Source organism: Schistosoma mansoni, chromosome W (genome assembly GCF_000237925.1).
Source record: "Schistosoma mansoni strain Puerto Rico chromosome W, complete genome".
In the NCBI taxonomy this organism is placed as follows: domain Eukaryota; kingdom Metazoa; phylum Platyhelminthes; class Trematoda; order Strigeidida; family Schistosomatidae; genus Schistosoma; species Schistosoma mansoni.
This window is the reverse complement of record NC_031502.1, coordinates 12133568-12151837: the sequence shown is the minus strand read 5'-3', so window position 1 is coordinate 12151837 and position 18270 is coordinate 12133568. Positions and strand designations below refer to the sequence as shown.

The window sequence follows — 18270 nt, the reverse complement described above, 5'->3', positions numbered from 1 at the left end:
TGTAACGATGGGTTAGCTTGTTCAACATAAATATTTTGTTTTCTTTGTGTTTGTTAACATTTAACTTATTAAAACAAATATCTAGCATGATGACACATCAACAATGAGACGTTAGATCATAGCTGTGTCTATATTTAATCATAACTTCGTGCCTTCCCACATAGTTTGGGATGATTTTCTTGCTAAATATGGGCACGTATCGTACTGTAAGTCTAGATTATTCTAAAGAGATCATTAAACATGTACAGGTATTAATGACTGCAGCTGTAGATTGTCTACTTCATCTCCATACATCCTACTCATTTGTCGATCCAACACTCTATAGTATTATATCTCTTATTACTGAGGCCGAAGATCTACATAGTCGCCTAGTAATTATTCGGTTAGGAACTAACCTTTTTCTCTAAATTGTCGCTCCATATTCTCAACCTTGTTTGACGTTTAAAATTCATGAGCCTACATAAATTCTTCAGCTGTGGTGTCCTGAAATTTGACTTGCTATAGTCCACCTTCGCTCCCGTTCGTCGTATTTTCATGTTTGTAAGTGAATAGAGTAAGATCATAGTTTGCTATTTCCTGAAAATGTGGCCACAGTTACGCTTATATTGCTTAAGTAATCAGATAAGCACAATATTTTCAAAAGTACGTTTGTCTGAGCTTATTTATACCGATAACCATTATCATGGATATATAGCAACTAGATCATGTCACTGTTTGTAAACTGTATAAATATGTGAGCTTGATAGGACTTTTATGTCGGTTCCAACAGTATTGTTATCCGTGTTTCATTCTCTTAAGTTTTCTTTTTACCTTTTAGACGAAGAAAAAATCAAACTCGAAGAATTAAACAAAAAATTGGAATTAGAATGCAAAAATTTGAACCATCAATTGGAACGTATCAAATGTACTAGAGTAGGTTAAATAATACAGTAGGAATCTTTTAACTATGTTTCATTCGTTATATTGAAATATAACTGATTATGTTCAAAAGTTTCTATAGGAAACTGAAGTACAAGATTATTATACTGGTAAGTTAGTACTACTACGAAAAGTGATCCTATAATCCCCTGGTGATCATTATCCAAACATTTAAAAACAAAAAAATAACCGCGATACTCGAACACTTGATCTAATGGTCACAATGTAATTCAGTCGATTGAATTTGGACATTATTAGAAAAAGATAACGACAAAGTTTACCAATCAGTGACCGATTAGCTTGTCCTTCCAGTATACTTTCGAAACATTATCAAATCATACTAGTGTGAGTCGGGTTCAGCGATAAAACAAACTCTGCCTCATCGATCAAGTTCTACAAATGCTAATAGTTTACTTATTTTATTATTATATTTCTTACAGTTGTGATACTTATATTATTCATTTACTAAAATAATATCAAATAACAGTTAAGTGAACAATATTGTTTTCAATTTGTTGGTCATCAGGCTTTACTTAAATATACATGACTATTTATATAAAAATATGAAAGAAATGAAGCCAAATTATAAGTCAATGATCACAATGAAATAGATAAAAAGAACAAACTGACAGTAAGAAGACAGGTGTACTAGTAGTAATAAGAATAATAGCACAACAAAAGATCTAGTCAATAGTTCAACATTGGAAGTAGGTCAAACCTGGATAAATAGACTTAAATAATCAATAATCAACAGAAATTAGTAAAACTGCACAATAGGAAATGCGTAATGAATTAGATACTGAAGAATATAAACGGAAAGAAGTGGAAAAGGACAAATAAATACGGGACATGAAAACAGATGTGACAAGATAGAGCTATATATTGTCTTTGTCTGACCCTTTCCGAAACAAGTTGGGAGATACACACTCATTGGTTGGTTAAGTTGCCTGGTAGTACGCCCAAAATAGCTATCTATTCACGAGAAGCTGAATTTGTAGATGGGCATCGAGAAGGAAAACTCAGGTAACTTATCCTTTGAGTAGATATCACTGGTCTACTTGGAATTTTCAACTCAAGCTTAGTTGCTCGGAATATCATATTAACTGCCCTTGCAAATTTATCGCTGGTCACACTCCCGTTGAATTATAGTTTTAGGAATAGAAGCATTTTGTGAGTGGTCAACTTATCTTTTTTGGTTCATACACGTGCTTCTTCGAAACCTCAGATAGCCGATCTGCCTTAGCGTGTTATTATCAAAGTTAAACTCCTTCTTTATGGTATCATCTGAGCAGATTTTTTCTGCTCTGCTTGTGAGACATCTAACTAGATTTCTTTTGCAGCGAATAGATGTAAAACTAGAAGTGCGTGGTAGATGTTGAATATTTGAATACTAAATTATCACAATAACTAGAAAAGCCTTTCGAAAACTGATACATTTTCGACAATTGTATGTAGACATCTAGTGATATAAGTGACTTACTTGAAAATTGTTTTGAAAACAGTCAACAGGCTAAAATAAACAGGTATAATCATTGCAGCCCCCGAATTCCCTGGTGCGGACAAGAGTAGGGGGGGCCGCCCTCCCTTTCAAATCGCTCTCATACGGTCACGCGTATACAGCCTCTGCCAGGGAAGTCCTACTCACTGCCTTCTCGTGGCGGGGGTGTTGCTTACTAAACTGAGAGGACGAAAAGCGAATGTTCGGCAATGTCTTTTTGTAATGTCCGCCTATACCCCGACAGATTAAAGCCCGGATGCAATCAAGGATGAATTCTACCACCAGTTAACTGTTCTTCTCCAGAAAGTGCGTTCGGCAGATATTGTCGTACTAGCCGGAGACTTGAATGCACAGGTCAAGCGTCTAGGCACAGAAGAGAGTCTTATAGGTGGCCGATGGGGAATTGTTGGTCGTAGGACAGATAACGCGGACCGTCTACTTAAACCTTGCACATACCACAACCTGTTTCTGGCTAGCACTAACTTCCGGCAGTCATCGCCAATGTGCCACCTGACGTCCTTCTTCTGTATCTCAAGCCTGGACTCAGACCGACCACATCTCGGTCAGCTACCGCTGGCGTGATTGTGTACAAGACTGCCACTCCTTTTGGAGTACCTATCTGGAGTCTGATCATGCCCTGGTCTGCGCCAATCTTACCTTACTTTTCAGTGGCCAACGAATTGATCTTCATCAACGGATTGATGTTAGTAAATTTGTTGCAACTTCTGTTGCAAGTAAGTATCGAACTAAGCTAACTTCTAGGCTAGCTACCATCCCACCGAAAAGTATAGATGAGCATTGGTTGCAACTGCATGATGCCATGAGAATGGCGAGTAAAGGCGCTTGCGGCTTCGCAAAACGTCCCGCTTATAAGCACTGGGTTTCTTCTGGCTCCTTACAACTGATCGAAGCCCGTCGGTCTACTCCGAGTGACCGTGAGTTTGACCACAACCGAGGGCTGTTACGCAATGAAATCGGGCAAAGCTCGCGTAAGGACCGAGAAGCCTGGTGGTCGGAGCGTGCTAATGAGATGGAAGCAGCAGCTGCATCTGGTAACTGTCAGAAGCTCTCCCAACTCATCCGAGCCACTGGCAGCAAGAAGTCTGGTGTGAGTGAAACAATCTACGAGGATGATGGGATGCCAATCACTAACATCTCTCGACGTCTTGGACGATGGTCAGAATCCTTCGAAGGGCAGTTCAACTGGCCTGCTGCTCTGGCAACATCAACCAGATTGTCCTGCCCCCCATGGCCGGTGACGAATGATCCACCAAACGAGGCGGAAGTCCGCAAGGAACTCCAATTCTTGAAACGTTATAAATCACCGAGCTTGGATGACTTACCTCCGGCTCTTGTTAAAGATGGTGGTGACTTTCTGACTAAGGAATTGACTGAGTTATTTACAAAGGTCTGGGAGCTAGAAAGTGTTCCAACGTCATGGAATGAGTCGATAGTTGTCCCTATCTTTAAGAGCGATTCACGTCGTTCCTGTAACAACTATCGGGGGAAAAGTCTACTTCCGATTGCGTCCAAATCATTGGCTTCTGTCATTCTTCGTAGGTTGTTCAAAGGCTGAGAAATATTGACTCGCGAGGAGCAGGCTGGTTTTCGTTCTGGTCGAGGATGCATTGATCATATCTTCACCCTTCGCCAAATGTTAGAATATCGTCATTCTTATCACAGGCGAACAATCGTAGTGTTTCTTGATATCAGGGCTGCTTTCGATTCGTTGGACAGGACTGTTCTCTGGGATTGTCTATTGAAGAATGGTGTGCCTGAGAAGTTTATTAACATCTTAAAGGCCCTATATACAAACACCTCAGGTAGAGTGAGGGCATACAACCAACTCTCTCCATTGTTCCATTTAAGTAGTGAGGTTAGACAGGGTTGCCTAATCTCACCATTCCTCTTCAACTTTGCCATCGACGACATCCTGGAAACAGCTCTGATGGATGTAAGTAATGGCGGTGTGGATCTGCTGCCTGGAGAAAGACTTCTCGACCTTGAGTATGCGGATGATATTGTCTTAGTGTGCGATAATGCCCAAGGCATGCAATCCGCACTTAATCAATTGGCAATCAACGTCCGTAGGTATGGTATGTGCTTTACACCTTCGAAGTGCAAAGTACTCCTACAAGACTGGCAGGATTCTAATCCTGTACTCACCCTGGATGGTGAGCAGATTGAAGTAGTTGAGAAGTTCGCGTATCTAGGTAGCTGCATAAGTGCTGGTGGTGGCGTGAGTGATGAGATCGATTCATGTATAGTGAAAGCCAGAGCAGCTAAAGCCAATCTGGGCCATCTTTGTCGCCTTCGTGATGTTAGTCTGGCTGTAAAAGGTCGGATCTACAACGCGTCGGTGAGAGCAGTTTTGCTCGATGCTTGTGAAACCTGGCCTCTCCGAGTTGAGGATGTTAGACGACTCTCTGTGTTCGATCATCGTTGTCTCCGAAGGATTGTTGACATACAGTGGCAACACCATGTTAGTAATGTAAGGGTTCGGCATCGTGTGTTCGGGCACAGAGAGGGTAATTCAATTGGTGTCACCAACTTGAAACACCGACTTCGGTGGCTTGGACATGTTCTACGAATGTCGTCCCAGAGACTTCCACGTCGTGCATTATTCGCCGACTCTGGGACTGGTTGGAAAAAGCGGAGAGGTGGTCAGTTTATGACATGGTGTTGTGGTGTGAAAGAAAGCCGCAAGGGGCTGGCTTCTGTTGGTCCTTCACGACTCCCTGGTTGGGGTCCGAGAGATGGTGCAACACAGTGGCTAGAGACGTTATCAGATATGGCTCAGAATAGAAGTCAGTGGCGATCCTGTTGTAACCTTCTTTTACTTTCTACATAAAGAGTGGTTCTAACTTTCTTAACTGAAAGAGATCTTCTGGTTGTACATTTCTGTTTCCCACATTATTACTCTTATTATTACACAACCATACACTAATCTGTGTATGTTAATTTTCTTTTTTTCTTTTTTCTTATATGCACCTTGCCCTCTTTTTCTCTTCTCATTCTCATTGTTTTGTGTGGCGCATATATATGTGGTGCCCCCTTGTACCAATATTTATGTGTTTGAATAAATAAATAAATAATTAATAAATTCATTGCAAGGCTACAGAAGGCAATTAATTTAATTATCTGTCATTTAGACAGGCTGAACCGTTTGTTTGAACAAAATTTAAAATATCTCACATTTTCTTCACCAAGTGTCCCAATAAATATGTTAAGACTGATAGTCAAGTTACATAATTTGGTAAATGTTACATCACTAATACACGTATTGCCCACTATGAAGGCAAAATGGTCAATCATTGAATTTGTCTCACATTCTGAATATGAGCTAGAAGTTTGTTAAGAGAAACTTTCAGTTGTTTTGCACAGTAAACAGTATAGTGTAACATACCGTACTGCAATCATTATGAAACATATTCCTTCTACAAATCCAAATCATGTGTTATATTTTTTTGTCAATCACTCTGTTGTCACTAATTTCATTTTGGTGAATGGTAACCTACAAGTTATAACTATCGATTGTAATAGTTTTCTACTCCATTCGATTATGACTCGTAAAATGACATAGTTATTGGTTTTGTTTCACTGTTTACCACTTCTATATAAGTTCAGCTGTCCAAAAAATACGAGAAAATTGTTTAGCATACCGAGATAGTAACGATTACGAAGCAGAACAATAGCTCTTTAAGTTGATCCTCATAAGAAGATCAACTTACATGTATAAAAATAAAGGACGGGGAGGTGATAAGCATGGAATCAAATGTGTGAATCAGTTATAGTTTACTGATCTTGTTACACATTTTCTTTTTCTTCTGTGTTTCGTCGATTTGCGTACATCGGTAAACGTTCTTTAAGGCGTTGAAATTGGTCTGCACTTAGGTCGGAGGAAAGGCAATCGCACGTGCAGTTATCGTAATTTGTAGTCAGTCAGGGCTATTGTCATATGCAGTTATATTTCTGGCACTGCATACAATACATCCGATAATATCACTTGGAATTTGTTGTTTTTATCTCATGAAATGAACAAGTCCAGATGTTTTATGAAATACGCGATATCTTTTGTGTATTATGACTTGAAGATGATTTTCCTCAGGAACTGATATTAGCTTAAGAACTTTTGAAAATAAGGGGCGATGATTGTTTTTAAAGAATGTAACAGATGTCCATCGGTTTTCAGCTTTCTAAGTAGTCCTATTTTGTTAAGATATTCACGAGGTGCAACGTTTTGTGAACACTTTCAGCAATAATTAAAGCATGTTTAGGATGCTTTCACCCCCTTTAAATTACGAAATGTTGCTTTAAGACTGATCTGAGTCAAATCCTTAACTATTGATGGAGTGTGAATTAGTTGAGCAGGTTGATCATACCAAACAATTTGGGGATCTCTTCAGCCCTGATGGGTTGATATCTGACAGAAATTTGATACAAGTTCAGGAAGCTTGTTTGGTTTTTGCCAACTTGCGTTACTTGTGGTATAGTTCAGATATCGGCCTACCAGCTTTAAAGTGAGTATTTCCCACAACAGTACACTCTGCATTATTGTATGGCTGTGAAACATAGTCTTTGAAAGTAAAAGACATGTTTAGGCTTCAGGTTCGTGACGATTGATGTTTTCGGAAATTACATTCAAAATTAACATCTTTGTATTTAATAGCAATATAAAAGTTAGATCTTTAATAATTCTACTGTGGTTAATATTTAAGATGTTGAATACGCCACAACAAAAAATTGATGAACTTATAAGAAAAAACCGAATACTTGAAGAAGAAAATAACAGACTTAGAATGATACCCGAAAAACCATATCAAGAAATAATTAAAAATAACAAGGTATGTTGTAATCCTTTTTTAGATTACTCTTTTCCACTATAAATATACACAATAGATTGGTTAGATATTTGACATTACCTAGTTTAAAATCATGATAGATTCAATTGTGCAACTGTATGTAACTACATTTTTGGACAATCGTCCAATTCATTGAGATGAAAAGGTTAGTATCATTATTTTAATTGTGAGAATATTACTCAAATCAGCACAAAGTACTGAGCTAAAACTTCTATGCATTTAGTTTCCTTGATACAGTAAACCAAACGTTGTACATCATATTGTAATCTTTTTATCGGTATAAGCTAATTTTAGCTAAAATGACAAGATTATGTGATTTTAAACCATCACGAGATACCTCTTCACAAACTAAAACTTTTCCACTAGATAAAAAAGAATAATCGAATAATGAATTATTCCTCATCAACTCACATTATTTCGCCTTCATCTTTTGCCAAAGTTTTCAGATTTTCTCACGTTTTTTGCCCTTAGATAATCGTGACATTCCTCCTCTTATTCTTGGGTAACTTTGGTGAATTATCTACTTCGTCTCCTCTATTCTTTTAGATATCATGTACTCTATCAGTCCTATAAAAAAACAGGTCAATTTATTTGTTACATTATTATTATGAGTATCAACCTTTAACAGCTCCGAATATTATAATTGCCTTATTAACTTTCCTCTGTTAGATATGTCATCAGTTACTTGTCATTATTTTCATAAATACTTTTGAACTCGTAATATTACTATTTGATACACCACCGTTTAATCGTTGTCGGTTTTTATCATGATTATAATTATTATCATAAAAAATTAGAGACTAATGCTTCTTCACTCTATTCATCTTTTGTGAGCTATTTAAATCAGTAAACTAATGATGCTTATTAGATCATATTGTTTGGTAGACAACATTCCCAGTACTTTTATAGTTCAATCCCAAAATGGTATTATCAAGAGATTAGTCCCATGAAAATTAATATTAGCTTAACAGAATCAGTAAGTTTAAATTAACCCATGCACTGAGTGCAGACTGCTAGTATCGCTAAGCAGTTAAAACTTTATGGTAATTAGACTTTGATAATGCTTGAAATTTAATTTGTATTCAAGGAAGTTGAGAGATAAGGAAATCTGGATAGGATGAAAAGATCTTATCACACATTTATTTATCACTTTGTCTGCATGTTCGTCAACATATATCTTCCTTTTTCATATAAGATACTGATTAACTTCATAATATTTTTGATACAATATTGATATCTCCATGCTTTTTGAATATTTTCTGGTTAGGACTCACAAATGTCATTTGCTATGCGTTCAAGCTTAACAAATGAATGGGAAGCACGTAAACGTTTGGAAGCTGAGACAAATAAATTAAAAGAACAATTAAGCAAAAAATGTTCGGAATTGACTTCCATTCAAAAACAATTTGGTCTAACAAAGAATGCCCTTGATCGAACGAACAAGTTAGAAATAAACTTCCGTTAGAGATTTTATAAATTTTGAGCAAAATAACATCACCATTATCACATTAAAATACATATTATTTTAAAATTTCAGTAATGTTATTCTACAGACATATTACGTAGTCTTTGTTGAACATAATTATGTCGTTTATAGATCTACAGTCTTACTATTTCGTCGACAGTTGAAGAATATGACATCAAACAGTAGTTTCTTATTTTGCTGATTATCTGTGTAATGTCTCTTAGTGAATTTGTCTGAAAAAGGCTTAAAAAAGGTACATTTTACTATCCCATTTGAAGATTAAAAATGGAAACCATAACAATGTATGTTAACAATCACTGAATGCTGTTCACTTGACTTGCTACTGAATTAGACCATATACGTAGATATTTATTAATTCGAAGAGTTTTGAAGCGTTATATCTTATTGTCATTTCGCTTAGTATATAAAAACCTAACTTTAGTACTCATTCCACTTTATGTTATTGCACTATTTATGTTTAATAACGAAGCGATGCCAAGGTAACTTTTCATTAAAATAAGTAATGATCAAGTCAGTATTAATATTAAAGCCTAGTATAAAGCCTTATATTCATGCGGGTGTCAAAAGAAACTTACCAAATAAACATGTAGAAAAGACACATGACGTGTCTTGGATTTCTCTGCACACTCACTTTCGATATGATGGGAGTAATTTTGTTGACTGATTTACTTGAATCTAGTTAAATCATGATATCTTTATTTATCCTCCAGTTGATTGTTAACTACTGTCATCACGAGTTTGTGCAAAAAGGTATTATAGTTGATATTCAGTAGATCGGATTTATATACTTTATGCCCCAACGAATAACCTTCACTAGATCAATCTTTAAATATTTGGTTTATGTTTTTATTTCCTAAGACAAAATGAATATTTAAGAGAGAAAGTCAATGAATTATGGGGTCCAGGCGCTATACCTGATGAATCAAATGCTCTTAAAATGGAACAAAATAAAAAGGAAATTGGTGGTCGGCCGTCAATTGCATGTATTTCTGAACGTGTTGACCTACATCAACAAGTAGAACAATTACAATCTGAGGTTGAAAGACTTCAAAGAGCACAAAGAATGTCAGCAGGCTTGCCTCCTGGGACAAAGTCAATGAATACAGACACCATGTTGATAAAAGTGAGCTTCACTGCGTGTACGCTATGGAATTTGTCATAAAGAAGTGACTTTTTTGATGTTAACTGTTTCAAACAATCGTTCCTAGCATACCTTGATAACTATATGCAGATTTGTATACTGGACCTTATGACATACCTTTGTATGAAAGCTACTAACAAACCCTAGGGCTAGGTGCAACGATGTTCGATCTTGATAACCATTAGTAGAATGTCAAGGTCCCTTTACCAATTTTTCAGTGCAGAGGGCATAAACTAGCATGATGTTAAATGTTTTAGAGATCATGAAATAACCTATTCAAGACAGCCACTAAAAACCGGTAAACACTGAACAGCTGATCAGTTCTAGTATGGGACTACACAGCCACTGCTCATCCACAACCCCACAGAGGATTGAAACGGAGATCTACAGGTCTCGTGGCTAACGTCTAAAATATACTGGGACGAGATAGCTCCTCAGTTTTCAACGGTTATTTAATCTACCTCAGTTCGTGATATTACTAACATTCAACAGTCTCCGCAGACCCTCATACTAAAAACGTCAAATATTGGCGTATTTGAAATGACTAAACTTCTTGAGTACACATAGATCATTACGTGATCACATAGGTGATAACTTTCTAAATTACGGCAGTAAAATTCTGATCTCATCCAGACATATTTTTCTGATAGAATTCGCTCGTAAATCGTAGTCACTCTCAAAAGATTACCATTTGCATAAATTGAAGATTGATGTTTAGTAAAAATATATTGTGTAAGTTTAGTTTTCCTTAGATTCATTTTTCCTAAGTTTTGATATATAACCTTAAAAGTTTGCTCTACTCAGTATATAATGCACAATTCATGTGATCAATCCTATTGCTTATGTGGTAAAATGCTATATCTAAGAGTACTGGTGAGTAGTTGAATTGATAGTTGTAGATAAATCGATTTGTTTCAGTGACTCTGTTTTTTGGACTTTTAGACTTAGAGCAAACTGCGTTTTCGAAGGTCGTTAATCTAGATTATGTTCAGACTTATAAATTTAGCTATCCTTTTTGTTGTATTAGAGTAACTCAGGTTTATTTATATTAACGAGACAGACAGTTTTATTTATTTATTAAGTATAACGACAATTAAATTTTTAATAATAAAAACTAGTCATGGTCAAGCTTCTTTCTGAAATATGTTTCGTTTTAGAAAGTTTCTAAAGACTCCTGAAGAAACTCAAGAGAATCCGTATAAAATGAATTTCTTAAAACTTCATTACGTTACATTATGTTTATTCGTAAATCATATATAAAATACCATACTGATAGTGTTTATGTAAAATCAGATTGCTTTTATGGTCTCGAATTAGCATTGTATTATTGGAATGATATTTGAATATACTTCCTATTTCCTAGTTCTTTAACTTTTAAGAAAGGTGGATGATAGAAATGTGCATTTTACATCGTTACAACCAATAAATCTGAGTAAATTTTAGATGATCTGAAACTGTCATTAGCATTCTTGGTTTTTGATTTGTTAAATGTCAAGTAAATCACAGCTATACTATTCCTATGGGATATTTAAATGTAAGCAGTTACTTAAATTTAATATGATCTATATTTACTCAGTCAGCTGAGTTGTGATTCAGTCTTCTGAAATCATTTTAGACAGGATTCAAGAATTGTTTCCATGAACAAATTAACTATTCTACCTTTCCAGTTAATTCGACAATTTATCATATCGATCGAACTATCAGTACACATACAAGTAAAATTCTTAAATTACAATTTCACTACCTTCAAACAAGTAAACTGAATAATTCCATGTTATTTTGTTCATTTTCCATACAAAAAACCATCAAAACTGGCCCCTTTTGTGATAATAATCTCTTCAAGTACAACAGAAGACTAGTTATTGCTCGATTAACAGATAGTAACTAAGTACTAGCCACATCATGCAAGCTAAACTAAAGAAAAGAATTGCTAAATATTTAGGACCTCCATGAAGGAGTCGCTCATTATAGAGCTATCACGTCTAATTATAAAGTAGGTAATAAATATAACATAGTTAACGAATATAAAGTATAATGTGATATGATAAATAGAAGCGAAGAACCATTAGTGATGCGATGATTTTCGCTTATCCTTCCATTCTTTTTTTCCTGACACTTAACCTATAGTTACTCACTATACAGCTGTTAGATATTTTGTATACAAATGACAACTATCAACGTGGTATATTTAGTCAGTTAACTATTGACTATTTGTTTCGAATCTGTTCTGTTAAGTTGTTACGGTCGATTCTTCAAATAATTTACCATTTCAGTTATCTCAGAAACGTGATCAGTTAGATCGTAATGATAATTACAGAAGACATTGAATAGATTCATGAGTCTACATGAAATTTAGCGTATTTATTATCGAAGTAGATTTTCACAATATCATATTCCCACGTTACATGCAACATTTAAATCTAAACTCGTTCTGTTATGTAAATTATATTTCACTTGATCTATTTCGTAATTCTAAAAAAACGAGGTTTTCAATAGTCTTAGTAGGTTGGTTTTTTTCTCTCTAAAACAACTATCATTAGTCCAATAATGCTGTAAATTCTCATATATTTATGAAAGTTACCTTTAGTATGTCTTTTTTCTAAAACTAGCTTAATATTCACATGCTTATATACTTTGATAGAAGTTATTTTCATATTTCTAAATATGTGACAGAAAGTATTTAATTATAAAAGTGAGATCATCAGAAATATGTTGGTTGAATACTTACTGGACAAAAATTCTGATTCATAGATCTACTCTATTTCAAATGAATTTATTTTAATTGAATGGAACAACACCACATTACACCTTATAATAATTCATATTGTTTACTGTTTAAAACATTTACGGGATTTCGCTTTATCGTTTCTACATCTTCTTAGCTCCTCCCATCATACTGCCTACCTCTTATATTCTATTCGAAGGTACTGAACTAATTATTTGAAATATTTCTTCCCTTTTCTAAATTTTGTATTCAGTCAGTAGTACGATTGCGATATCCCCCAAAGTTTCATAGGTTAAAACATACATAAAATATGTTTCTTACATATTTTCATGTTACTTTTTGCTCCGTTTCATTAGTTTGTTTTTTATAATAATCTTGATTGTTTTTTATATGACATAAGTATGATCAATATGAGAAGACCATAAATTACCCCGTCAGGCACTGAACGTTTGCTTGTTGGTTATGGGATTCGCCTCAAAACTACTAAATCCCGATTTCGAACCCTGTCTCATCCGATTCAGTTAGATAAATCGGGTATTATCATAAGCCATCACGCTTAGAATGTGGCTCATACACTGATGAGTGGATTAATCGTTATTAACTTTTTTGCTCTGGATTTTTCATATCACAAGATAATTATTATGTATTTCATTGCTTTTGACTAGTTTTTTTCTAACCTCTAGGTATACTGTTTTGCCTCTGTTAGAACTGTAGTCTAGTCGTTATTACCACTTGAACAAACATTAGACTATGATATTGATTCCCAAAAATATATAGACATGGAATTTAGATGATAGATAATAGGTCGTATTAACTTCGACTAGGATCTCGAAAAGTCTGTCCTCTAAATCAGGTGGGCTTACACTCTTGCACAGTTTACAATAACAGCTGTAATGTTACTGCTTGATTTGATCAGCTTCAAACAAATTATTAAGCTATTCCTAATTTTTAAACACAGTTTTACAGCATGCTTAATACTGTGTATCCTCCTCCATTGAAACCTAATAACTCATCAGTCAAATTACTTTTCTTTCTATAATTTTTGGTAATTGTTCATTTATATACTACATACATCTATTAACAGTAAAATCCAAACATTACTACTTTACATACAACACAACTAATTTTCACTGCCTTCAAGGTTTTGAGCGTCAATAGTCAACGCTTGCTTGAAACTGCCAATTATTTTAGAAGGGATAAACTAATATTAGGTAGAATTATACGATAGATTATGCATGAATTTAGCTTTCGACAATGTGATTATATAAGTTTTAAACACTATATTGAGACAACAAATTTATTCTTAATTTTTATGCATTTTCCAACCATCCTATATCATATTTTCCAAGAGTGCAGATATACGTAACAAAATCTTATCTGAACGTATAGACGATCTGGAGAAGCAGTTATTAGACAAAGGTTTTGTTAGTCCATCGAAACTTCAGTTGGAGCAAGCAATTCAACGTGATCTATTACGGCTTAATAATGAAAATATGGAACTAAAATTTGAATTAGAAACATTAAGATCAGATACAACACGTTATAAAGTAAGTGGTCTTTTTCTTTTCTCCTATGTTTGTAAACACTGTTCTCCCAAATAATTTCAAAAATTAGAATTTATTCATTAGATTATTCAATATTATTTTAATGACAGATTTAAAAATCAAATAAATTGTAAAACAAGGGCATCGTTCATGTAACACAGTTTGACAATCTTGTTTCATATAATATTACTGAATGCGACTGAAACTACCAAGTTTAACGGTTTAAATGTGCAGCGATCATTTTCATAATTTGAAAAGCGAACATATTCCTTTGTACCAAATATTTGCACTTACCTTAAATAGAATGTTTCGACTTCGTTAGAAGATTCAAAGCATATTTGTCTTAGTGGCTAAGGCGCAAATCTGAAAAAATGATTTGTTTATCACTTCGATTAATTCTGCGAAAAATACATTCAGCAGGTTAAAATTAAAGTCATGTTCTTGACGTTGATACCTTGAGGAATCTATTAAATGACGAATGTAGTACACCACCTTTTTATCAGTGTCATGATAGTTAATCGCAACGCATATATTTCAGCTGCTTTAAAACAGCTTATTTTTTATTTTGTAATAGTCATACGTACTCGTATACCCTCTAAGAATTGATTCTACACCAGCCAATATCATACTCAAAAACTACTTATAAATTTGAGAGATCTATGCAGTGTACATTTCAATGGTGTTTATAGTTTATTATATTATTCCAGATTTAATTATTCTAGTGTCGTCTTCATTTTACATAACTAAGTTTTAAATCTTTTATTTGTTTTCGTCTTTATAGACTCGAGTTCATGATTTACAAGTTTATGTTGATGTATTAAAACAAGAAAAAGAAGCATTGCGTTCTGGACAAAATTTAGATAAGTCATATAATTCCGATAGTAGTACAATGAGTACTATAAAAAGAGTAAGTTTGACATAATGTAAACTGTATTAGTATGATGGATTTTGCAATTTTTGTTCTCATTGCTAAAACCAATCTACATACTGCTCTTGTTAAAGTTGACGACCTTGCCAAAAATAAAGCTTCCTTCAAATTCTAATTACTGTTGTTCTACGTAACAGTATCAGGTATTACTACTCACTACCTACTTCGACCAAGACTAGTTATCGGTATGATTAAATAATGATTTACATGAAGCTTTCACCAGATTTAAGTGACATTAATTTTTCCTCCATTGCAAGAAACATATTTGTATTTATCTAAATCTTCAATATTTAGTGTTTAAATTCATTCCAAATTATGTTCATTATTCATAAATGAAATGTGATCCAGTGTAATTTGTCATTTTAGTGAATTTTGACTTTAAATTTTGTTTGCTTTTCAGTTAAACCACTTCATCAGTATTCGTTTAAATCTTTTTATGTCTACCGGCAACTTTTGATATTGATAAAACTTCTTATGAAGACTGAAATTATATATGGGTTAGGCGATAATTTATGGACGAACCAATCAGATATAAAATAACAGGCCTCGGAGTTTTGCGCGAAGTTCATACTTTTGGCTGAATAGAGTTTTGGCATTATATCTGATGTCAGTTCGTGATGAAAACCCTGAATCTAATTCCTACTCATAACCATCAACTGTAAATCATAATTCCAATTCCTCACATTGATTTATAACCCTCATTTAGTCCTAGTTATTAAGTGGACACTCTCAAGGTCAGTTTGGCGTCACTCAAAGGTCATCGATTAATTATACTCTCACCCATATATATATATATATATATATATATATATATATATATATATATATATACATCGTCGATATAACCTATAAATTATTACACGTATACACGATTGTATAGCTTTGAGAATGGGCTCATTGTAAAGGATAAATTAATAAATTAATCTATGAAATATGTATCCATTAGTTACCATCAAACAGAACAATTACATAGAATTAGTTAATTTTTGTATTGGTTGTTTGAATCTTCCCATTTATATTTAAGATTGCAATCGATCAGTCTCTTATCGGCATATGTATATTATGTGCGGATTGCCTTGAAATTATCTTAAGTCAAAAATTATTGAACATAAAGTCAGACACATTCGATTACCTGCTATTAATGATTTGTAACCAATTATAATCAGTTGATCATTTGTTAAGACAAGAAGTAATAAATTTTATTTTGAATCATGAAGGAATAAAGTGTCGCAAACAATTGTGAATACGCTCTAGTAATTACCTCGAAATCACTTTGGTTATAGAAACGGTGTAGTAATGAAACAAAGTAGTAGACGAAGATTTCGAGCCTAGAATTTAACACTGAGTTTTTTTTTAACACAATGTAAGTTTATTATTTGCTTGGAAACAAATAAAATCACTGACAATCAAGTGATTTAATTATTGTAGTTCAACTGTATAGTTTACTATAAACAATGAAAATTCAAACTGATATTTTATGTAAACAAAAAATATATTTCTTTAACACTAGTTATTGACCTGTATTGTGCTTGTTAATTCCGTAAGAACGCCTTTTTGAAATGAGCAACTAAGCAACATCAACCATCAGTCAAATTTGAGGAATTTTCAATCAGTCAACATTGATTTACTTAATGCATTGTTAAGTGGCTTGAATGAACATGAGGTGATTAGACGGATTATTCCTCTGATGCAGAATATTGTACATCATTTCAAACCCACTTACTAAGAAACAAAAATAAACAGTTATATTTTTAGCTGATTAAAAGCCCTACAGAAGTTACTCGATCAAGGTACATCGTATCGAAAACTCTTCAAGGTGACATGCATGATAAAGAGTATTTCAATTGGTTGATATGAACTTCATACAAAGCTTATAAATTAGATAGATCCACATGAAATCGGGGCAGGTAACGATATTGATGATAAGTGAAAATTCGTTGAATGCAAGGATCATGGTTGTTAAAATCAATTAATAAACTCGTATCGAATGGACAACGAGCAGTATCATTTATCGATGTTAATTTTATCCTAGTGTTTAATATCACGTATGATAAATGGATACACATGACAAAGAAGTGATTTTATTGAAAAGATGCGTGCTACACTGAGATCGTTACACAAATAACTATTGATGTGTTTCAACGTTTCAAAAAATTACATTAATTAGGCTGTGTTCTTATATACCCATTTTAATTAAGCGACAGTAGTCAAATCACCTGACAAACTGACTGAATTGAAAAATGATGAAATAAAACTTAATGCTCAACTCGGTGGAAGCTGAAAATGAATAAGATGTTATTCATGGATAAAATGGAAATTCTACAAACAAAAACGTGACATCAGTGCTTGAAGTCACTAACCTTGTGAAATCTCTTCACTCGAACACTACCAGTGGAGTGAGAGCTTATGGCGAACTGTCATCTGATTTTGCAACCTCAAGTGGTGTCCGACAAGGCTGTCCACTATCTCCATTTTTGTTCAACTTCATCATAGACCTACTCTCGTCGACTGAGTTTCCAGGCATTTATCTCTTATCAGGACTTACACTTATCGACTCATAATACGCAGATCATATAGTCCAGTTTGGTGAAGATGCTGATAAAATGCGGAGTCTTTTGGTAGCCCTGAACAACAATGCCAGGATGTTTAGGATGCGTTTCTTCGCCTCTAAATATAAACTGTTGCTCCAGAGCTGGCCTGAGTCAATACCTGAACTAAGGATAAGGAGTGAAATGGTCGACAACACTTATCTTGCGAGTCTGATCAGCCCTAATGCGTTTGTGTCTGACGAAACCTCTTCACGGATTCAGAAATCTCGTTTGGCTTTCACCAACATTCGTCACTTATGTCAAAGGCGAGATATCCGTCTATCAATAAAAGGACGAGTATCCTGCGCCGCAGTTCTTTCTGTTCTACTTTACGGCTGCAAAACATGGCCATCCAGGGTAAAAAATACTCGTAAGCTACTAGTATTTGATCACAGATGTCTTAGATATATAGTTGAAATCTGTTGGGATCACCGGGTAAGTAATAGTGAGGTTAGATGCACAGAATGCTGGTAAATCAGTTGATGAGGTTGTAAATCTTCATCGACTGAGATGGTTGGGCCACGTGTTACGTATGCCTGAACACCGATTATCACGATGCGCAATGCTGACTAGTTTTGAA

At 34.4% G+C, this 18270-nt stretch overlaps 1 protein-coding gene across 1 annotated transcript in view; it reads left to right on the top strand.

Annotated features, from left to right (window-relative positions):
* The window catches only part of Smp_141900 (hypothetical protein), a gene marked incomplete at both ends in the record, with an annotated part of 57846 nt that extends 40892 nt beyond the window's left edge, over nucleotides 1–16954 (top strand). Inside the window, 7 exons of the mRNA XM_018788560.1 lie at nucleotides 818–912; nucleotides 7135–7260; nucleotides 8546–8721; nucleotides 9623–9887; nucleotides 13980–14177; nucleotides 14956–15081; nucleotides 16877–16954. Coding sequence (XP_018654091.1) covers nucleotides 818–912; nucleotides 7135–7260; nucleotides 8546–8721; nucleotides 9623–9887; nucleotides 13980–14177; nucleotides 14956–15081; nucleotides 16877–16954 — 1064 coding nt within the window. The remainder of the gene's footprint in view (nucleotides 1–817; nucleotides 913–7134; nucleotides 7261–8545; nucleotides 8722–9622; nucleotides 9888–13979; nucleotides 14178–14955; nucleotides 15082–16876) is intronic.
* Between the last annotated feature and the right edge of the window lie 1316 nt (nucleotides 16955–18270).